This window comes from Camellia sinensis, chromosome 1 (genome assembly GCF_055761805.1).
Source record: "Camellia sinensis isolate YWXY chromosome 1, ASM5576180v1, whole genome shotgun sequence".
In the NCBI taxonomy this organism is placed as follows: Eukaryota; Viridiplantae; Streptophyta; class Magnoliopsida; order Ericales; family Theaceae; genus Camellia; species Camellia sinensis.
The window spans coordinates 160290669-160315382 of NC_138961.1; the positions used below are offsets into that span (position 1 = coordinate 160290669).

General features: G+C 36.5%; 1 protein-coding gene and 1 long non-coding RNA gene across 8 annotated transcripts in view; one reads left to right on the forward strand and one right to left on the reverse strand.

The window, feature by feature from the left end:
• LOC114301989 (uncharacterized) overlaps positions 1-5224 on the reverse strand; it is a 71009-nt gene extending 65785 nt beyond the window's left edge. For 3 of the 5 annotated variants that reach the window (XR_014340550.1, XR_014340551.1, XR_014340554.1), the window contains exon 1: positions 4859-4994. This is a non-coding gene — a long non-coding RNA (uncharacterized LOC114301989). Of the gene's footprint in view, positions 1-4858 lie in introns of all 5 variants that reach the window. The other 2 variants (XR_014340543.1, XR_014340548.1) reach the window with 2 other exon arrangements.
• Positions 5225-21694: 16470 nt separating this feature from the next.
• LOC114292378 (L-type lectin-domain containing receptor kinase IX.1) lies at positions 21695-24237 on the forward strand. Of its 3 annotated transcripts, none has more exons than XM_028236322.2 (2): positions 21695-21914; positions 21998-24237. In XM_028236322.2, the coding sequence occupies exon 2, from the start codon at positions 22155-22157 to the stop codon at positions 24036-24038; it is 1884 nt and encodes a 627-aa protein (XP_028092123.2). In that variant the 5' UTR covers positions 21695-21914; positions 21998-22154; the 3' UTR covers positions 24039-24237. The 3 variants fall into 3 exon arrangements, with proteins under 3 accessions (XP_028092123.2, XP_028092124.2, XP_028092122.2); XM_028236323.2 differs by having other exon boundaries at positions 21736-21891; XM_028236321.2 differs by having other exon boundaries at positions 21838-24237.
• Positions 24238-24714: the final 477 nt, after the last annotated feature.

Consider the following 24714-nt stretch of genomic DNA (forward strand, 5'->3'; position numbering starts at 1 on the left):
AGTGGAATATCATTCTAGAAAAGTAGTTTTCTGTTATAGGATTTATTTAGTCAATATCATTATGAGAACAATTATATCCTATTTTATTTTTAAAATTAGTTAGAATTGTAGACTATTATTTTGAAAAATGCTTTAGGCCTATAAACCATAGACTCTAAATTTATCTCCAATGACATGTGTTGTTGCATGTCAGCTATTGATTTATTTACGAATAAATCAATGAAGACCCAACCCAATGCCACACCAGTGTGGATAAATTTAAGGGTGGTATTTTAGGAATCTTTAGCATTACCCATAAAATTTGTTCATAATTTAACCATGCAAAAAGGATATGGGTTGAGGAAGTTCAGGGTTAATTTTGATGAAAGTTTTACTTTCAAATTCTTATGAGCAAGAATATTGCAGTATTGTTGATGGACTCTTTTGTACTTTTTTGTATACATATACATCAAAAATATAAATAAAAAAAATTCCGATTAAAATAGAACACTGCAATATATCAATTTTTAGAAAAAATTTGTACCTTGAAATGTAAGTGTATGATGTAGATTCAAATTTGGTGTGATGTGAGGCTCACTTAGAATAAATCTAGTCCACTTATTTCATTTTAAGGCTGGATGCATAGTATGCTAATCAGTTCTCTCTCCCACATTCATGTGTGCTCTTTGAAGTTGTTGAACAATGTTTAGATCGAGATCAGTGATACATATAATTGGGATGATTAATTACAAGAAACATTATATAGTATGTAAAATTTTGAAATAATGGAGATGAACTTATTTGAGCCTAGAAAGGGTGAATATACATGCGAAGATAGTAAGGAAGATTATCAATTAATATTCAATTGTCCATTATTTTTGCCACATGTGAGGATAAATAGCAACAAAGCTGCAATTCATGGGATAGATACAAAAAACATATAGCATCATGACTACAAGCATCCGACATAGTTTGAAAACACGCCAAGTTAAGCATTTGCATATCCACCCCACCCCTCATCCACAAAAAGATTGTTAGCAGGATGCTAACACCCATCAAACACAGTGAAAATATCCTTGACAACGAAAATGATACAACTATAGACGAAGAAATACATATTGAAGAACCCCGCCTCTATTTTCATTTGTAAGACATAACCACCTCATCTATCAATGCAAAAGACCAACCTTCATCACTTGCAAAACCACAGGTACGGGATTCACAATCAGCTCCTATACCTATAGGATAGGATTTATGACCCAACCATTAATCCGGCTCGATGGGATACCCAAAGCCCAGCCCAAAATTTGGTCCATAAGCCCAAATTTTTGTATTATAATTCCTTATTCATTTCCCAATTAATTTTAAATTTAATATAAAAAAAATTTTAAAAAAAATAAAAACTTAATTTAGGGTCCAAATTGGCCATGCTCGGACCTAAGCCCATATTTTTATGACTATAGGCAGGCTTGGGCTTTAGGATCTAGAATGGGCTGGCCTAAGCCCACCCTCTTGACCCGTCAAAGCCCATGGTCCTAGTCTTAGGCCTGGGCCTTAAATTTTAAAGTTGACCTACATGCATATAAAATTTTCACATGTAACAACATTTCAGTGCGAAGGGAAAACTACAAGGGTAAGCTGCGGATATATTAAAAATTTAAAAGTAAATTAACTAATACCTAAAGTTTAGCATCTTGCATTAGAAAATTATAGAAGTTTCTGACCATTTTTTTTTTATTGGTACATTAGGCACGGTAGTTTGGAGGAGGGGGAGGCTTGCATGTGGCAAGAGTTAAACCCTTGACTTGTTAGAGAGGTACAAAGATTCTAACCAACTGAGCAGCTAGTCCTAGTTAGTTATATCACCATATTTGTATTGTATTACATCAGTATTCTGTATCTGTCTCTATGCCTCATAGACTTTAGTCAAATCGATAAGCAGGATTGTTCGCTGAAATTCTCTCAGGCACTCAACATTATCATGAAAATCTGATCAAGTTAAAATATATATATATATATATATTCAAAGTTGAGAAAGCATGAAACAATTGAATCAGATCAATTTTTGGTCAACTAGAGAAGCCTTGACCTCACCAAAACACAAATTAAAAAAAAGAAGAGATGACTAGTTTTCATAGATTGGTGCTTTTGTTTTGAATGATGTTTTGAATCTAATTCTTTAACTGTTTTTTGTCATCTTTTTCAAGTTTGCATTTTGCAATGTCCATGGATGATAAACAAGAGAAGGCACTGTTTCTTTGGTTAATAGTTCTCTTTCACACAACAAGATGGCTTCAACTAACTCCATGATGGGGATGGTAGAAGAGAGGTCCTAAGAATTAGTATATCAGTGACACCACTTCATCACTGATATGTATATCTATATTGCTTGGACAAAAGTATGGAATATGTGTCCGATACTTTCCATTAGACACTTCTTATATATTTATATTCAACACTATCATTATACGTATATATTGTTATATAATTGCTATAAAATGAGTAAAATCCCTATTAGACATATAGCACCATTTCATCCAAAACAATAGAATAAAAATATAACCTTTTTTTTTTTTTTTTTCCTGAGTCCACATATCGTTAAATTTGAGGTTTGATGGGTCCAACGTTTAGATACACACTCAACACCTATACCCGAGTCCATTTAACATAGAGAGAGCACTAGTCCATATTAAATTACCAAATACAATACAATCCAACAACTACTACATCTGCTTAGTGGAGCTCAGTATGTGCACATATTAATTTATTATTGGGTGGTGATACCATATACATGCCATGACGTAGTATCACCATTGTATTAAAGTTTTACTCATCCAATAGACGTTCATACTACCATTGTAAGCAATAGAAGTGTTTATATGGCTATTCAGAGTGTCTATGAAGGCAGATGAATGAGAGGGCTTACTGTATGAATTAAAGGAAATTACCATTGCAAGATTGAGACCCAACATTGGTGATATCTAAGAAGTGAGCTCCTCATTAAGACCGTATTTAATGCATAATACTCCTATTTAGACACACTATTTCAGAGTTAAAGCAACTCCAAGGGTAAGAGGCAAAATGCCTTGCAAAAGTACACAGAAAAATACCCTCTTTATTTTGCCCAACTAATTTAGCTAGTGTGCACTCCAACCACTCTTTATTTTAGCTAATCAATCAAACTAACTTAACTAATTTTTAAAAGAATTTTGCCCAACTAATTTAGCTAGTGTGCACTCCAACCACTCTTTATTTTAGCTAATCAATCAAACTAACTTAACTAATTTTTAAAAGAAAAATTTTATAAGCATAGATAAATGAATAAAAAACAACGCCCAATTAGTACACATTAATGTGTGTTTAGGAGGAAAAAGATTGAGTACACGCCTAACCTTTGGCATAATGCACAAAATGGTGGTCCCAAGACTTGAACCCATAACCTCAAGGTTATTAGTCCAAGTCTTAACTATTGAATCAATGGTCAACCCTAACCATAGATAAATGAATAAATAATCTTTTTATGACATGTTGCATATGTTGATGTCACATTTGCAAATATTTTTTTTAAATAAATAATTAAATTATTATTTTTTAAAATATATTAAATTATTGTTATAAAAAATATTTCAAACGATGAAGGGAGCAAACAATTTTAGCAGGAAATCCTTTTGCCTCTCAATGAAGGCTAGCTAGTTGTGGATAGCCAAAATCAAAATGGGCATTTTATGCATAGTCCTTTCGAGGAGGAGAAAACCAGTTGCACTATCAAAAACACCTCAAGATGCTCTTTTGCCTCCTCCCTTGGAGATGCTCTTACAGATCATGAGAGACCTAGTGGGAGGTAAGAGCAACTCCACTAGGTAGCTAAAACAGCTTCCATTTCTAAAATATAGTAGCTTTCAGCAAAAGTGTGCTCTCCACTTATGTGCTATAATCTATGAAGTACGGATACTTCAAATAGGGTGACGTATGCGTATTGTATCTGTATTGGATACCGATACTCCTTGGATACTCGCAGATAAGTATTGGATACTTATTAAAAGTATCAGATATTTCTTAATTAATTTTTCATTAATTTTGGAGTATCGGATACTTAATTTTGAAGTATCGAATTCAAGTATCCTAATTGTTTCATGCATATCCCTTATAAAGTAAGGATTAACAAAAAATATAACAATAGTAAAATTAAATATCAATAAATAAATAAGCAAGTAAAATTAAATACAACATTTTGTACTAGTGCCAAAGAAAAAAGCATAGGAACAAATTGTGAATTGTTTTATTATTATAATATAAATATATTAGACTTCATATTGAAATAAAATATTTGCAAGACCTATTAAAAATTTAAAAGGTAAACAAGCCCCTAACTTAAATTAATACATAATTCTTAAAGGTTAGTATTTTGCATTATAAAAATACACTATAATTTTTCAACATTCTTTAACTTATGTGTAACTCGCTATTAATAATTTTAAAATATATATTTTTACAAATGTATACCAGCAGTAACCGTACCCTATTTTCTTAAGTTTTGTCATATCACTATCGGTATCTATGCTTCTTAGGCTATAATGGGTAACCAATATACCATTGCCAACTGAATACCCCTATCTTTCCTGGTAATACACACCCAACAGGAGCAACTAAAATACATCCAATTGGAGTTTCTCAACAACCAAGAAGAGAAAATCACACACTGCCAAAGCTAAAATAATACAAAACAACCAGAATCAACATTCAAACACCAATAACACAACAATCAACAAACGCAATTTCCCAAAAAAATAATCGAGAAATCAAGAAAAGCAGCAACAAAAATAACACAAGAAATCAAAATTTCACAGAAGTTTCTACAGTGGGTGAGAAGTCGGCCTACCAAAAATCGGTATCGCCATCCCGTCCACGAAGCCCAAATCTCCATCGCCATCGCCATATCGCCAGGGACTGTGAGAGAGTCGTGTGTGAGGAATTTTGAGATTGCGACTCTCTCTTAGATTATGTGAACTGTGACTTGGATGTCCAACATAGAAACATTGAGAATTGAACCAAATATACTTTCTTTTTTTTCTTTTTTTTTTTATTACTTTAGTTTGATTTTGGGGCATACATTTATGAAAATGATACGGTTACTTCAGTAGTATTTTTTTTTTTTTTTTTTTCTTCTTAAATTAAGTGGTGTTGGAGTATAATTGAAATTAGGGCTGTTCACGGAACTCGGAGACCCGACAAACCCGTCCGATCTGAACCAATCTGATGAGCTACGGACGGTTTTATTTACAAAGACGGTCGGCTACGGATGTTAGTTCTCCATTTTTTCAATTTCATGCTCGGTCACGGATGATACACATTAAAATCCGATAAATCCGATCCGATAAAACATTTAAAAAAAATATCTACCCTTTAGATTGGACGCATGTTTCATATTCTAGAGAACTGTAAAGGCAGCCTAGGGAACTTAAATCCCTTTAAGAAATTAAAAAAAAATATGTATCCTAGGTAACTCTAAAGACAGCTTAGAGAACTCCAAAACCCTTTAAAGTATCTCTCTCTCTCTCTCTCTGGTATAGTTCTTCACAAAAGGATGGTGATGGTGGCTCTTTCCCCAACTCGTCTCACAGTGGTTAAGACGATGGTGGTGATCAAAATGGCAATAGCAGTGGCGAACTCGTGGCGGTAATGGCGCAAGCAGATTGATGGTGACGATGAGTTCCTTTTCTCAATGTATCATATCTCTTCTCTTTTAGATCCTTCTCTCTCTATGTGAATACTTTTCATTCTCTGAGGTCTGCGTGTGTGATTTCATTATTTGTATTTGAAAATTTTGAATTAGTTTCTTAGATTTGATTGAGTGAATGGTAAAGTTTCTGTGTTGTTTGAGCTCTTTGCGAAACCGTCGAAATCGACCGACAACACCGAATCAGTGTGCAGTCGAGTTCCGGCACACTGGCAGTCCACATCGGATGAAAAAAGTATTGAACCGAAAGGATCGGTAGTGGTGGTTCAAACACTAAATCCGAGCTGACCGACCCGTGAACAACCCTACTTGAAATTATATTTTTTTAACTGAAAATTAATTAAAGAGAAAATTACTAGAAAATTAAATTTTGAGAACTTATCTATTGTCGATTCTACGGAAATTTTTATAACTTAATAAATCCTATTTATTCACAAATATATCAAGCGTAATTGTATTTTTACATATAAATTTTTCTCAATACACACACTTAATGAAAATATTCTCAGTATACACATAAAAAAGTAAAAAAAAATATCAGGACACATATTTTTATTTCAATAAAATCTATATCTTAAATTTTAAAATCTTAATTTTTCTTTCATCCACCCACCCTTTCATTGTTGTTGTCACAACTCTCAGCCCCTCCATCACCCGTCACTCTTAACACATCCCCTCCTACCCTAGACCTCGAAAGTGAATGGTTTGCGACAAGGGCTTATGAGAGTGTATGGTTCATAAAGGAAGATGGTCACAAGAGAAAGGAGAAAGAGGTGACGAAAGGAGATGGTGAATGAGAAGGTGGCGTTGGCAATTTTAGAATTAGGATTTCAATGGAAGAATATAGGAGTATTATGGTATTTTTATTCTAAGATAAAACTGTATTAAGAAAAAATTTCATCTAAGTGTGTAAATTGAGAGAAATTGGAAAGTGACATGGGATTTTTTTTTTTTTTTTTTTAATTCGTATGCTATTTCATGACTTTTTTTACCCTTCCATGTTTTTCATTACATGCTATGGAGAGATGTTACACGCTATGGAGAGATGTTAAGGTGAGTGTCGCCACTAACAGATTTGATCTTCCGTAAGGTAGAAAAACATAAACGTTCACATTTTTTATTGAATATTTTTTTTTCAAGTGAACTCGCACTTTTTATTGAAGATTTATTTTTTAAGTAAAAAAGTATGAACGTTCACATTTTTAATTGAATGGTTCAAAAATGTAATATATTGTTAAAAAATGTGAAGTTTTACAATTATAGTTTTTTTGTGATAAATTTAAATATGAATATTCATAGTTACAAGTTTAAACTTCCTAAAAATTTATATTTTTATTTATTTATGAAAAGTATGAATATTCACATTTTTAATGAAATGGTTTAAAAATGTAATAGTATTTAAGAATGTGAATTTTTTACACTTACAGTGTTTGTGTTACAAAATTAGGTATAAATATTCACACTTTTATGCTTCCCAAAAGGTTATATTTTGTTGATATAAAATGTGTGAATATTCATATTTTTAAACACTACGGCCTTGTTTGATTTTTTTTTGAGCAATAAATTTTGGAGAAAATTTTTTAAAATTTTGTTTGGTTTAGTGATTTTGGAAAAAAAAAATTTCAAAATCATTTTCTTTCTCCTACACATCAATCAATCACTTTTTCTCTCTTCTCTCTCCTTCTTAATTAGTTTTTTTCTTACACACATCTACTCAACTACAACAAAATATCAAATCATCCCAAACTCTCATACTCCAAAACTATTTCCAAAATATACAATCAAACAAACCAAAAAAACTTCTAAACCCTTTCTCCAAAAAAAATTTTGAAAATTTATCTTCCAAAACCAAGCCAAACCAAACACTCTCTACATTTTTAAACCATTTAATTTCAAACTAATTCTGTATCCCTAAATTTATGTCTTCATATCCAAAATGCTTTTTGTATCCCTAAATTAGTGCCTTCCAATCTAAAGAATCTCAATATCTTATCTCATTTACAATTTTTGAATTTCCAAATCTATTTCAATATCCATTTTTATGCTTGATTATATTCATTTATGTAACTAGTGACAATTGAGTAATTTTTTGTATCACACAAGATTTGATGTGTCACAAGAATTTTCATAACACCAAATGGAACATAAGTTATCCAAATGAAATTTTCTAATAAATGCAAATATTCATACTTTCAAAAAAAATTTTAAAAAAAATAAAAATGAGCATGTTCATACTTTTTATTGGATGTTTAATTTTCAAATTAAAAGGGTTGAATGTTCATATTTTTAATTGAATTACTTAAAAATGTAATAGTTTCTAAAAATATAAAGTTTTACATTTATAGATTTTGTGTCATAGATTTAAGTGTGCATATTTACACTTACAACTTATAAAATTTATATTTTTTCTATTTATGAAAACTGTGAATATCCACACCTTTAAACACTATTAGATATTCAAACCATTCAATTCCAAATAATTTTGAATGTTTCTTCACTGTTGATTTGTTTGAATAATATTTCAAACTAATTTTGTATCCCTAAATTGGTGTTTTCCTATCTAAACTGATTGTGTATCCTATCTAAAGAATTTAGATTTTACCCCATTTACAATTTTTCGATTTCTAAATTTGTTTCTGTATCAATTTTTATGCTTAATTATATTCGTTTATGTAGCTAGTTGTAACATCTCAAAATAAATAGACATTTAAATCCATAATAATAACCCGTAAGACTTGCGAAAGCCACCATTCTACATAAACATATGACATTATAACATCAAAGTCTTTAATACTATCCAAGAATCTACAACATGCTTGACATATACATTGATACAATAATATCAACCTTAACACATGATCAAGAATAATACTTGGATCATTGCAAGAAAATACCTTAGAGGCTACAAACTTCCAAGGCTTAGCCCTGTTACATCAAAAGAGTTAAAACTCAATACAAAGAAACCCTTGGCTTTAACATAAAACAAAACGACAACCAATTGAGCCTCAAGCTCCAAGATCCTCCCAAGCCATTGTCTTAACGGAGGCATACCAATCCACTTAAAAATGGTTTTCCATGTTAGGTGAGTATAAAACCCAGTAGAAACAATCTTAAAGACATACATGATGATACTTAACAATACCATATGGTGAATGCATATGAAATGCCATGATAAAAAAAATACATTTTCTTGTTTGAAACAATGCTATACAAGAGTTCCAAAAATCACCTTTCCAACACTTCCTTTTTAAAACAACACTATGATAAATACAATGGGTAAATCTACAGAGCTAGCGTTCAAAGAAATAGTAAGTTAAACAAGCTAACTATGCCATTTTGTTGAGATTATCTAGATGGAATCAACACTTACCGCCAGTCTTACACTATGGACGCACAGGCCAAATTAATTACCACACCCCCTTACAGTTTTACCATTTTATTTACCCTTTCCAAAGACATAATACATGTATTTCCAATCGAATCAATTCAAAACATTAAAATCTCTAGTTTACAAATCCATGATATGCACAATGCGATGTATGATTGTAAATAATTCAATTTCCTAATCCACCTGCAGTTTCTAACACACGGTAATGCTATTGTTTTTTTGAAACAGCGAAAAACATTTTATTGAAGATAACCAGGTTATACAATTACAAGAGTTACCTCTAGGAAACAGAGGGTGCACCATTCACAGTTGGAGAAACAACAACCAGCAGAGCAACAAGAAAAAAAACACAGAACCAAGATACACTCCGAAAACTCACAGCTACTTGCCAGAGATACATCTCCTTACTTGCCTAAGATTAACCACAAAATCTTGCACAGTGAAGTTATGCTCAGTGAACAAATGTTTCAGCCAAACAGCAACTCTAACTTTAATCACTTCACACACCTCAGACAAGATTGGAGTTGATGCATTAAACACAACTTCATTTCAAAGCTTCCACAAGAACCACAGCATAACCAGAGGGACTCCCTGCCAAATCTTCCTCTCTTTTTGCTGAAGTATTTCCCATCCCACCATAAGATTATTCCTTCAACAGACCCAGGTAAAGCCCCTTGAACATCCAACTAGTTTAGCATTTCAACCCACACATTCCAAACAAATGGGCAAGACACCAACACATGATCCACAGATTCATTCATAATTTTGCAGAACACACACAAAGTTGAAGCAGTGTTTTGAAACTATAATAACCCTCACCACTGATTACTGATTAAGCCACTGATTACTGCTAAACTGAGACTGATCATGATAAGTAATTGAACTGAACTGATTGATTGAATGTGCTAGTTTAAGTGCATACCTATCTGTTGACTGTTGAAATTTATCTGTTTATGTTGTATGCTTTAAACTGCAAATTGAAGGCCTTATCGGCGGCCGAATCTAAAATTGATTGATGATTTATGATAATTAGAATTTATGTGATTTTATGGTGTATTTATCCGAAATGTGATTTGGTATGATTTAATTAGATTAAATAAGGATAAATTGCAATAGTCGGCTTAATTACCAATTTGCCATCCTAGTGGGCCACTTGCTAGACACTTGTGAGACTTGGTCATATACATTGCATATCATTTCTTCAGCCCTTTTGTGAGCTATAGCCGACTAGGGAGAGAAAGTGAGAGGAAAGAGTGATTTCAACAAATTTAGCTTGGTGACTTGAAGAAATTGAAGGTTGATTGCATAATTGAGCTTCTAGTCTTGTGATTGGAGACTTGAGGTAGAGAATTCAACCTCTCTTTGATGTATTTGTGTGTTGTCTTGCATGATCCTTGAGAAATTAGAGATTCTAGCTAAAAGTTGGTTCATAATGTTGAATTATAGCATATATCATGCATGCATGTTGTCATTCTTGAGTTTTGAAGTTATTGTTCATGAGATTGTTTCATGCATGTTCATCTTTTGATCATAGTTCATGATTTTACCATGTTTTAGAAGGAATTGGCTCATTAAAGCATGTAATTGAAGCTTTGAATTGGTTAAAACTCATGCATGTCATGTTTGAGTTATGTTCATGACAATGGGTTTGAAATTGGATTTAATTGAACTACCTTTGGGCTTTGATTTCTCAAATTGACCTTTGAAACATGTTATACTATGGGTTTTGAAGTGTTTTCCAGAAAATTAGCCCAAAATGATCGAATTTGGTACATTGAAACTTGTTTTTGAGCTTGAGGTTCAAATCTGGAAATTTCAGATTTTGGACTCACGCTCAAGCGGAGTGACTGGCGCTCGAGCGTGAAATTCGTGTATCCAGCACTTTACACTGTTTTACAGTCCACTCGAGCGGGGTATTGGACGCTCGAGCGAAGACTTGTGTCACACGCTCGAGCCGGTATCGAGCGCCCAATCGAGCGTGATTTTCACACATCTAGTACTTTTTTAGTCCGCTCGAGCGGGAAGGTTTACGCTCGAGCGTACCCTTTTGTTTTCATGTCTGCTCGAGCGGGGAATCCCACACTCGAGCGAGACCCCTGTTTTCTGACAACTCTGAAAATGTTTTCTAAGTGTATCTTTGTATCCTCATTTCATTCTAGGCATTCTTAGGCCTAGTTTAAGACATCTTAATAAGGAAATTGATGTAGAACCACACCGAGTCAAGATAGGGATTAAGTTACTATTTTTCCCAAATGTGTAGCTTAGTGTGTGTTCACTCTGTAACTATGTAGGGTTGGCATTCGGAGACGCGCTCTAGCTTATCTGTAGCCCAGAACTCTATGAGTAACAATATTGTAAAGATATGTTCGAAAATGAATATTTTCTGAATGATCAATTGAACTATTTTCTGAACTGTTTACTGTTAACTGAATGAATGTTGTCCTCTATTTTGAACTGTATTGTGGCATTCTTAGCAACTACTGTTACTGTTACTGCTACTGTTATAGAGATCTCTGTCGGTTCCAATGTTTGGAACCATTACTGATGGCCATCATTGACCGTTCGGTCTTTCAAGACCTACTGTTTACTGTACTGTTCTGTTATTGGATGTACCACATATGACTGTTATGACTGAATGACTGATATACTGAATCAATTGACTGTTTTCAATACTGAGAGGACATTCATTCTTAACCTCTTTACGCATTATGTTATTCACTGGGCTTTAGCTCACTGCTCATATATATATGTAGGCGTACAGGCACCAGACCGGAGCTAGGAGCGTGGGTTAGACTCCCTTTTGTCAAAGCCAACCACTGTGCCTCACTGCGAGGTTCCGAGCCTGTCAAGCTAAGGCTTCGGGGGTGTTTTAGTTTCCCCATTTTTGCATCTATTTTGTAATTACTGTATAGATTGAATGACATCGTACTGTACTGTTATGGTAGGGATCCGGTCCCTAACCTGAATATCTGTATATGATGTATGTATGTACTTTTTTGTTCTGAATGTGCATATATATGAAAAGTCCTTTTACATACAGACTGTCACAGCTCATTGGACATTGTCTATTTACTGTTTTGGCTTCCGCCATGCCCCTGTATTCTGTATTATTGTTTGACTGTTAAGCAGGCCTTCGGTAATCTCGGATTACTGGCCGGTTACGGTGCTAAACCCATAGGGGCGGGTTTGGTTCGTGACAGAAGCACACTAATTTTTTGAAGAAACACAGAGGTCTTAAGTCAACTCCTTCATGCTAGCCATCCAAAAAATTGTACTTTGGGAGGCAAATATTTAACCCAAACCAGTTTGCTTATTCTCAAACTAGGGTCAGCACTTGCACAAGCCCCCTGAAAAACAGAAGACACAGAAAAAGCACCAGATGAAGCAGCTACCCACACAAGCTTATCTACTTGATCAGCCACAAGACCAGGAGCTATATCCAGAAGATTTCTAAGCCGAAGAACCTCACTCTCTTTCCAGTGATACAACCTTCTTCTGAAATTGAACTTCCAATGCCCTTCCACTTCTTTTCTCGCATACACTGTTCTTACTGATTCATCTTTTTCTACAGTCAGCAGAAATAAGCCAAGAAATTCCTCTTTTAAACAGGTAGAGTGACACCATTTGTCCCACCAAAACTTGACTGAACTCCCATCCCCCACCTTTATCTTCCAGTTATCCATGTAAAATCCCAGAATTTGGCCATTTGATGAAGCAATGTTGCTGATGCCCATCCAAACACTAGACACCTTACTACTAGTACAGGGAGATGGTACCCACTCAATAAATCTCACTTTATACTTACTACAAATCACCCTTCTCCACAACATTTCTTTTTCATACCCAAACCTCCACCACCATTTAACTAATAAACAATCATTAACCAGCTTCACTCTTCTCAGCCCCAGGCCCCCTTGATCCACTCTCTTAACCAGTTCCTCCCACTTCACCAGGTGGACCCTTCTCCTTATTTCAGACCCTTCCCAAAGAAAAGATGCCTACAGCCTCTCAATCACTCTAACTACCCCTTGAGGCATTTTAAATAAGGATAGATAGTACACAGGCAGTGAGGCCAAGACAGATTTGATCAAATTTAGCCTACCAACATAGGACAAGAGCTTCCTCTCCCAACTAGCAAGTCTGCAACAGACTTCATATTGCACTGGTTTCCAAGTATCTTTCCTATTAGGATTAGCTCCTAGTGGCAGACCTAAATATTGCATGGGCAATTTATTAATCTTACAGTTAAGGATAGATGCAAACCTGGCTAAAGATTCCTCTGGAACACCCACTCCACATACTTGACTTTTGTGATAATTTATTCTCAGACCAGACATAATCTCAAAGCACCTTAGTATTCTCTTCAGCTTTCTGATCTCCTTAGCTTCAGCTTCACAGAATAATATAGAATCATCTGCAAACTATAGATGAGAGACCACCGCATCAACATCACCTAATTTCACACCCTTAACTATTCCCATAAGGCAAGCCCTTGGCAGTAAAATGTTTAATCCTTCACCAACCAAATTAAATAGAAAATGGGAGAGTGGGTCACCTTGGCTCAAACACCTTTGGGGACTAAACTCAGCAGTTGGGGATCCATTGACCATGACTGAAATATTAGCTGTTGCCATACATTCCAAAATCCATTGAATCCATCGGTTACCAAACCCAAAATTCACCATCATTGAGCATAGAAAGCCCCAATTTACTGAATCATAAGCCCTTTCAAAATCAAGTTTAATTATCACTCATTTCTTCTTCGATTTCTTCCATCCATTTACAACTTCATTAGCAATCAATACACCATTTAGGATATTTCTCCCCCCTATATTGGGTCTCACTTATGATGCTAGGAAGTACATCTTTGAGTCTTTTAGAAAGCACATTTGATAGAATTTTATACACATACCCAACAAGACTAATAGGCCTATAATTTGCTAGTCCCACAGGATTCTCCCTTTTGGGTATAAGAGTAACAAAAGAGCTATTTAACCCCGTCACCAACCTTCCATTCATATGGAAATCCTTTATAAAGGTAAGCACCTCCTTTTTTATCACCTTCCAACATTTTTGGAAACAAAGCATATTAAACCCATTTGGCCCAGGAGCCTTGTTTCTGCCACAATCTTTTACTGCTGCCTTGATCTCTGCCTCTGTAAACTCTGCTTCCAACCGCTCATAGTTTGGACTGCTATGAGCTGATTTAAAAGTGCATCCTAATTAGGCCAATTCACCCACTCTTCAAAAAACTGTGTCTTGAAATGTTCCATGATCTCTAACTTCACTTGACTTGGTTCTTCCAATTCTATGTCACCAATAGTAATAGATGTTATTTCATTTCTACATTGTCTGCCCTTGACCATCACATGAAAAAATCTGGTATTCCTGTCCCCTTCCAGGTTCCAATTCAACCTTAATTTCTGTAGCCACACCCATTCCTGCATTCTATTAAGTCTCCAAACCTCGTCTACCACTGCTCTTCTTCTAGCTTCCTCAGATTGTTCAAGCACCCTAACCTCAACCTGGAGATCAAGGTTGTGTGCCTCTTCCTCTACTACTTTCAATTTGTGCGCCATATTTCAAAAGACCTCCTTATTCCACTGCCTAAGTGCTATTTTCAATGCCTTCAGCTTTTTCTGTAGTATAAAACCAGCCCAACCCATAACCTCTGACTCTTTCCAAGTTTTATCCACAAAAGAGAATAGATTCAGATGTAAACACCAAGCATTCAGGAACCTAAACGGCTTTAGACCCCAGTCCCTTTCATCCTCCATCAGAAGTAGTGGACTATGATCGGAAATAAGTCTAGGTAACCTCCATAATTTTAAGTTAAACACCTCCATCCATCTTGGGTCCACCAACACTCTATCTATTCTACTCCATTTTTCACCAACCATTGAGTTACACCATGTAAATTTCCTACCCAATAAAGGTAACTCATTTACTTCGAAGGTCTCAATGAAATCATTAAAATCTGTCATACCCCTATCCCTTCTGGAGCACCCTAGCCTCTCCCCAATATTTCTAATTTCATTAAAATCCCCACACAAGCACCAAGGTTTAGGAAAATCATGTTTCAGATTAATTAAGCTACCCCACATTTTCCTTCTACCACCCACATCATTCGGTGCATAAATATTTAAATGACACACTCAAATGAATTGTATAAAGAACCCGATAGAAGAATAAACCTTCTACTGCTGCAACAGTCAGCCAGCTGAAAACACCACAGGGTCCATATACATAAGAGACCTCCAGCTACTCCTTCAGGATCCACTACCATGTATTCCATTCCATTCCTTACCCACATTGCTCTAACATCTTTTTTTTTTGTGAGATCAGCCTTCTTTGTTTCTTGGAGCATCACAAAATCCACATTTCTATCCTTCACCAATTTCCTTATCTTTCATTTCTTCTCCTGTCGTCCAATTCCTCTAATATTCCAGACTAATATCTTCATAAAAAATGTACAAATCACCAAATAGACCTCTTTGCACTTGCAACCTACACAGCTGCCCCTTTTTCCCCTTCATTCCTCTCCGTATCCTTCCTTTCAAGTTCTACCATTTTATTTAGAACATCCTCTTCCCTCCCATTATAATCCACCTCTAATAATTTCCCTAACTGGAGTGTTGCTTGGGCTTCATCAAGAATTAATCTTCCTCCATCATTCCCCTTCTCCATCACCGATGATAACGAAGCTTCTATTACAGCTACTCTGAGTAAGGCATTTCTAGGACCTGATTTACTTGATGAAGCTCCCTTGTTTCCATACATTCGCACAAGATCAAAGAACCCCCTTTTCTGAGGCTGATTTTTGTAGATGGCCTTTTGACTACATTTTTTCTTTCTTTTTTTTTTTTTATTTTCCTCCCCTATTTTGCTTTTGGTTAGCTGGGCTGTCGAGCCAGTTGACAAACTAATATATTACCCCCCTTTCTTCAGACCCTTCTTGTGAACTACAGGGTAAGGTACTCATCCCAGCTCTTACAAATTGTAGCCCACCCAAATCTTTTATCCCCTGATGAAGGCCCAATTATACTTCCAGACTTAGTCCAGGCCTTTCCAAACTAGACCCACTTAAGCTCCTCATATACCCAAGCGTGCATAGTTGACCATCCCAATTCTGACACTGCACTGCACAACCGTAGTTCTGCTTTCCTACCATCATCATTTTTTGGCCAGCCACTTTCTCGAGCTCCTTCCTTACTCCTCCATCAGACTCTGCAACTACTGTCTCAGTCGTCCCTACCCTCTCTTTGTCTACCCCTTTGCTTACATGGAAGTTATTTGATATTGATCCTCTATCCACCTCAGTATTTTCCTTCACCTTATTAGTTGACTCAATTGCCCTATCATCATCTTCTTCCCCTCCCCTGCTTCTTACCTTCCTAAATTGATAAGCCTTACCAGTTAGACTGGACTCAGCAGCAAGGTGCGTATGATTTTAACAAACACACTCTTTCTTGAGTGTTTAGACTATAACCCTTTGTTCTTCACATACTCTAACTGGGTAAACCACCCCTTTGCACTCTAAGTTTACTACTTTATTTATTTGCTCCATGCACTTTGTGTAGATTTGTATCTTACCACTAACAAACGACTCTTGCTGGCATGACTCCTCCTCAAAATAAATAATCTCGCCCCATAATCTACCGATCTTATGCATATTGGTTCTATTCCACAGATTCAGAGGGATGCCATAACAACTGATCCACACGCTCTTTTCTTGCTCCATTGCTAACCCTGCCTCCCATGTAACCACATCTTTGCACCAGTTCCCAATCATTTCCTTTACCTCCTTCAATTTTGAGTGCATTTCCTTTTTTGACTTGAAAGACAATATCCTGTCTCAGCCTCCACCTTTCCTTACCACTACTTCTTTCATTCCTCTTTCTTCAAGTTCCAACTTCAAATTAACGGTTGCATACTGAGTCTTCATACAGAGTATCACACTCTCATACAGCCACCCATTCCCTATTTCTTTAGCCTTAACTGTAACTATTCCTCCTGAAACAGTAGGTTCCCCTTGTACAACCTGCAGAGAGGACCTCAGGCCCATGTACTGGTTCGGACCTCTTCCTCTTTTATGCTCCTTTTGTATCTGTACTACTGGTCTCCTCTCCTGGGGTTGCCCACATCCTTTCTGTTTCTTCTCTCGTCCAAAATCAGCCCATTTAACTGTTGATGCCTTGTCCTCCACCCACAAATCATTAGCCTTTTGAACTGCTACTTTTGCTACCACTTCACAACTGAACCTCATAAAGCCAAATCTTGAGTTAGTCATCTCCCTTCTCTTTTGTGGTATGAATACATCTTTCACCACTCCAAACTTGTTAAACAGATTGAACATACTTTTCGGATCCAGATCTTGTGGTAGATTATCAACAAACAGTGTGTAGATACCTGAATGAGCATCTTTTCTCCTCCCTCGTGGCCTCCCTCTCCGGTTTGCAATCGGAATCCAACCACCACTACCAGCCCTCATGGTTATACCGAACAATAGTATTATTGGTATTTGATGCTTGTGGATAATTACTTTTTAGTTCAGATTTATTTTTGTTTTTTTAGAAAGAGGCTTATAAATTTTCTCAGCATTTCTGGTAGAAATTAAGACCAGAATATGCACCATAGCTTACATTATATATGGTAATGCTATTGTTAGCTATATATTTTGTACAAACTTATTGCGGCCTGACACGTGGATCATAAGGGGCAATTTGGGGAATTAGGGAAGGTCTCTAATCATCAACAGACACGTGGCGACTTGTAGCAGTGGCAATGGATCCGTAAGACATAGGAACAGTCAAGACACACAAGGTGACGTGCCAAACGATTTCGTATAATTTGAATTCAAATTCAGGAACCGCAAGAGTGGTATAGTGGGAATAAACTATTTAAAGCCATGACCAGTGATCATGGAACTCACTTCGATAGTTATTATCTATTTCGACGGTTATCATCCACTTCGACGGTTATCATCAGAGCCTATAAATAGAGGAGGATACCGATAATGGAAGGGCCAGAAACCAGATCCAGAAACCAGTTTATTTACTTTGCATTTTACTTTCCAGTCCTTTATTTTACAGTTATGTATTTCAAATTCCTAGGAGTAGCTCTAAAATAGTCTGTTGTTATAACCCCTTTCGAAGTTGTAAAAGTGCAAAGGTACAATTACAAACTCCTGTTTGCTTAATGAAATTTGATTTCTAAACATTGTTTTGTCCTCTTGCTTTTACTTTGATTACTCTTCCTAATTTTCTCCTAAAAATCAAGCCACCAGTAAAAATCCTCTTTATTGAGGTTAAAAAGAATTTCGAAACAATCATCTGACTAAATAGTTGGCATTTACTAATCTTTATAAGGACTTATTGATTCTTGCTAACACGCTCGAATTACTAATAGAATTTTGAAATTTTCAAGTGAGTTAAAAAAGTAATAGGTGTTACTTAAAGTGGTGTGGTGGGGGCCTTTTTTTGTCACCGTATGTTTTGGAGGACCTATACTAGTATAAAAAATTATGTATCCTTCTAAAAAAATATTATTAGCGAACTGAAAATAAAATTTCCATTATAAATTTTCATTGGTAATTTGAAAAAAGGAAAAGAAAAGAAAGAAATGATGATTGAAAAAAAGAAAAAGAAAAATAATAATTGTGTCAAAATAATATTTGCATCACATTATTAAAATGTAATAGGGTAAATTACATTAATCTCTCTTAAGTTTAGAAAAAAATACAAGAAGATTCATAACTTTAACATAATTACGTAGATCTCTTTTTGGAAATTTTAAAGAGATTGGAACTGATGCAGATAATATGAAAATACAAAAATGAATAACATATAATATGCATTTCAAGATACATGAGATAACAACGTTATTTTTTCTGTTCATATAACTAACAATTTTTTGATAAAAATAAAGTTAAGTTTTATGTGAATTAAAATATTATGAAAATTTTATATAATTATAATACTAAACTTGTCAGTGTACTTGCTCCAAAATTTTGGCATTAGATCTTGAGAATATGACTAGTGAAAATGCTCCAATGCTTCAAAAGACACAAAATAGCAACTGCAATGCGATCTCTACAATGTTGGGCCGGCATCCATCTCTATCATTTCATGATATTGTATATTATATCATACTTGGGATTTTGGCTTTTGGAGTTTTGGCAACACACCTACCTCCATAATATGGGAAGCTCTTATAAAACTATATAGAAGTTTGTGATCTCTCTACATTCCTTTTCTTCAATGGGCTGATTTGATTATGCAGAGAGCATCCTACCTTCGAAAACTAAAAAAATGCTAGGACGGCAGCCGGCATTGTTTTTGATGTCATACACAAATTTAATACATTTCATCGTTTATATATATAAAATAACAATACTATTAAATATATCAGTCAATGGATTGTTACTAATATCTAGAGTGTGTACATGTTTATTAAAATAAATTAAAAAATTGTATAAATTTTGTGAAAATACTTTGAGATGCATAAAAATTTATAGATTTATTAAAATGACCCTTAAGACATGTTTGTTTGACAAACTTGAGTAGAAAAGATTAGGGTCTGTTTGATAACGTTTACGTTTTTAGTTTATATTTATAAAAATTTTATAAATTAGTTTTTGTTTATTTTTAGAAAAACATAAACTACAAACGCGTTTGGTAATTGACAAAATGTTTAAAAAAATTTAAAAATATAAAAAAGAGTGAGAAATGGCAAGTGGTGGCAAGTGGCGGCAAGTGGCGGCGAAAGATAGTGGTGGAAAGTGGTGACAGTGGGTTGCGGGTAGCGGGTGGTGGTGGTGGGTGGGTTGGTGACGGTGGCGGGTGGTGGGTGGCGGTGGCGGTGGCGGTGGCGGTGGCGGTGGCGGTGGTAGGTGGGTGGTGGATAGCGGGTGGTGGTGGTGGGTGGTGACGGTGGTAGGTGGTAGCGAGTGGGTGGGAGTGGTGGTGGTGGTGGTGGTGGTGGTGGTGGCGGCGGCAGGTGATGGTGGCAAGTGGGTGGTGGATGGCGAGTGGTGGCGGGTGGTGGTGGTGGATGGGTGGGTGACGGTGGCGGGTGGTGGGTGGTGGCGGGTGGTAGCGAGTGGGTGGTGGTGGTGGCAGGTGGGTGGCAAATGGTGAGTGGTGGTGGGTGGTGGTGGTGGTGGTGATGGTAGTAGTAGGTGGGTGGGTGACGGTGGCGGGTGGTGGGTGGTAGCGAGTGGGTGGTGGTGGTAGGTGGGTGGCAGGTTGGTAGCGGGTGGGTGGTGGGTGGTGGTGGTAGTGGCGGGTGGGTGGTAGGTGGATGGTGGTTGGTAGTGGTGGGTGGCGGGTGGTGGATGGTGGTGGCAGGTGGGTAGTGAGTGATGGTGGCGGGTAGGTGGCGGGCGGTGGATGGTAGTGGCGAGTGGTGGGTGGTGGTGGTGGTGAGGGGTGGGTGGTGGTGGCGAGTGGCGAGTGGTGGGTGGTGGTGGCAGGTGGGTGGTGAGTGGTGGTGGCAAGTGGGTGGTGGGTGGTGCGGCGGAAGACGGTGGTAGAAAATGGTGGCGGGTGGTGGCTAGTGTCGGGTGGTAAAAAAAAAAAAAAACTCAAAACTTAAAACGGAAACACATTTTTTGAGTTTACATTTTTTGGCCAAATTTATAAACTGAGACCACTGATTTATAAATCAAAAATTTACTAAACAAGTTTGTATTTGAGTTTTTTAAATTTTTGTAAATATAAACAGAAAACTGAAAACGTAAGTGTTACCAGACGACACCTTAGTATTCCACAATCATAGAATTATCAATTCTTTTGAATTTTGTTTCGTATCTTAGGTTTGGATTGTCTCAAGATTATAAAAAGGGATTGAGAAAATCTTTTCAATTTTACAATTTAACTAATTAGTACCAAGCGATTTGTAGTCCTCCATTTGTATCCTACAACCCCTTTTCGGATTCATTAGGTCCTCATATATGCGCTACTATGTCTAGATAGATTATTAGTCCAGATCCTAATTTTTGTGATAAAACATCATACTATACATTTTGTTAGATTATTAATCCAATCTCAATGTTATGTCCATCTAAGCAAATATGATCTTATTATATTATGGACCAAACTTCTCTCCAATCCGCGATGGTGCAATCTGGTCCTATGGCCCTCCACGGTTCCACTAGTTCATTTATTTATTTTATATATATATAAGTGTAAATTATTCATGAAAACTATGATACTTATCCGATAATTATAATCACAATTTGTTATATTTCTTTAAAAAAATTAATAACAATTATATAATTTTAAAATCGACTATCATTTTATTATAACAAATATGATAAAAATATGTGGTTATCTATATACTCGTGTTTTCAAAATAAAATTGATATAAGGTTCTCCATCCAAACTACACCTCTCAATCCAATTGGAGAAAAGCCATCTACTTATATTATCTCCTTCAAGGTCATCAAGCCCCTTGAAATTTCTTCGTCTCTTCCCATAAACTTTCATCGGATAGGACAAAATTACACAGCAATCCAAAAAACTTGGGGCCAATCCACACATTTCATCATCCTCATAGATACTCTGTTAACTTGGTGGAAGTTGAAGATTGTGATATCCATATATATTATTCATATGATGATGATTCATATAGACAAAGTCTATGGTTATGCCGCCCAGACACCACCTCCCCCTCAACATCTCACCATCAACTAATGGGTCGTCGGCCTTTTAATTTATTAATTCAAATACATCATCACAGCTGAAGAGCAATTTGATTTGATCAAGTTAATAACACCCAACTCCAAGTATATGTTGGCACTACTCCTTTGTAAATCACATCAACCCACTTTTCACTCTCTTTCCATATTTCATTGCAACTATGGCTTTCTTACAGTTGATTCTCTTTTGTAGGTTTTTCAGTTTCCTATTTCTAGTCCCCTTTGCAAACTCAATTTCCTTCAACTTCACCAATTTCCAACCAAACACACCAGAGATATACTTCCAAAGGGATGCATTTGCATCCAGTGGTGTAATCCAAGTCACCAAGAATCAGCAAGACAGTTCCCTCATGAGAAGTGTAGGCCGAGCCTCGTATGCTGAGCCAGTCCACATTTGGGATGCCAAAACTGGGAAGTTGACTGACTTCACTACTCACTTCTCTTTCATCATCAAAGCAGTTAATGCGAGTCTCTACGGTGATGGACTTGCCTTCTTTCTTGCACCCTTCAGGGCTGACATTCCCACCAATTCAATCGGTGGCTTCCTCGGCCTTTTGAGTAACAGCTCTGGCATCAACCCTGTTGGCAATTCTATAGTTGCTGTTGAGTTTGATACTTACCAAAATCTTTGGGATCCTAGCTCGGACCATGTCGGTATCAATGTCAACTCAATTGTCTCAGTGGCTAATGTCACATGGAAAAGTAGTATCAAGGGTGGATCAACTGCAAATGCTTGGGTGAGTTACAATTCCACTACCAAAAATTTAAGTGTATATCTAACTTATGCTAATGAGCCAGTTTTCACGGGCGATTCTAGCCTTTCATTTGTTGTTGATTTGAGGGATGTTTTGCCGGAATGGGTGACTGTTGGTTTTTCGGCTGCCACGGACCAGTGGGTTGAATTACACGAAATTCTTTCTTGGAGCTTTAGTTCAACCTTAGAGGGTGGTAACAAGAAGACGAAATCGACGTTGCTGGTGGGTTTGGCCACGGGTATTGGTGCCTTGTGGTGTGGTTGCGGGTTGTTTTGGTTCATCTTGTGGAGAAAAAGGATCTGTCGGAGAAAAAAAAACACGGCCATAGATGCAATAGATGATGATGAGTTTGAGAAAGGAACTGGACCTAGGAGATTCAACTTTCGCGAACTGAGTCGTGCAACGAATGATTTTGCTGAGGCAGGAAAGCTTGGAGAGGGAGGATTTGGAGGTGTTTACAAGGGTTTTTTAAGCGATATAAAAGCTCAAGTAGCGGTTAAACGTGTCTCGCGAGGATCAAAGCAAGGGAAAAAGGAGTACTTATCCGAAGTGAAGATCATTAGCCGGCTGAGACATAGGAATTTGGTTCAACTCTTTGGTTGGTGCCATGAACAAGGTGAGTTCCTTCTGGTTTATGAGTTCCTGCCAAATGGGAGCCTTGATTTCCATCTATTTGGTGGGAAAACAAAGCTAAAATGGGCAGTGAGGTACAAAATAGCCATTGGCTTGGCTTCTGCATTACTCTATCTTCACGAAGAATGGGAACAATGCGTGGTGCATAGAGATATCAAGTCAAGTAATGTTATGTTGGACTCAAATTACAACGCCAAACTTGGTGATTTTGGCCTAGCAAGGCTTGTAGACCATGATCTAGGCTCACAAACAACTGTTTTGGCCGGCACAATGGGATACTTGGCTCCAGAGTGTGTTACCACAGGCAAAGCAAGTAAAGAAACCGATGTCTATAGTTTTGGTGTTGTTGCCCTTGAAATCGCTTGTGGAAGAAAGCCGGTTGAATTAAGGGTAGAACCAAGTAAGGTAAGGCTTGTAGAGTGGGTTTGGGACCTATATGGAAAAGGGAAGATCCTTGAAGCTGCAGATGAGGGATTAAGCAAGGAATACGATGAACCCCAAACAGAGCGGTTAATGGTTGTTGGGTTATGGTGTTGCCATCCGGATCATACTATCCGGCCTTCTATTAGGCAAGTGATTAATGTTCTTAATTTTGAAGCTCCATTACCTAGCCTTCCGCGAAAGCTACCGGTGGCAATGTATTTTGCGCCTCCAATGAGCATGTGTAGGTTTTCGTATACATCATCTGCTAGCGTGACAGACTCGGAGAAACATCAGACTCCGTGTTCGTGTAGCAGTTGCAGTACTTCAGCAATGTCATTAGGATCGTCCAAATCTCTCTTTCAAATGCGTGGTGAGAAGAATGCTCCCCGAAGGAATCAACAGTATATTGATGTTAAAGTGTAGCATATTATTTCAATTTGTTCTTTTCTCCTATTTGAAAGATGGAGGAAAAAAAAAAAACTTTAACTATGTGTGGTTTGTGTTTATTCTATTCTATCTGATAAAGTTTTATGGGTTCATTGTAAATTAGAGTTTGGTTCTAGTAATGAAGCCACATTGTATTATAATCCTTGCCACATTTAATTAGCTCGAATTGATCCTACTTTCTTTCTTGCCAGTAACCATTGTTTTTTTATTTTAATATACAATGTGAAATTTTTACATGGATTGAACTGCGTTGAAACTACAATGACAAGGTTTATAATTGATGTAGACCTCGTGATGTCTCTGGGTACCTAGATATATTGGATCCCTCGTAAGAAAAAGATAATTTTTTGTTCGGCCTGATGTTTGCAGATTCGATGTTAAGGTTCATGTTCGATGAGAAATAGCTTAATGGATAAAACATAAGGCTTTGTCGTGACCTAAGCAGATTTTGTGCAAATTCTTTTTCATTTCGACATCTGCTTTTGCAATTTTACTATTTTACAATACTTTTGTTTTGCTAATTAAAATAGATAATTGTTCAAAAGTCCAACCTAAGAAGTAGGGATGGCAATTTGAAACCGGCCCGACAGGGACCCGATCTCTTGATCCCGATTTGAACGGTTTTTTCCCAAAAAATACCCCCGGTGGGGAG

Bases quoted from the DNA above. Each gene is read 5' to 3' on its own strand.
- LOC114292378 (XM_028236321.2), top strand. From the start codon at position 21,966: ATGGCTTTCTTACAGTTGATTCTCTTTTGTAGGTTTTTCAGTTTCCTA.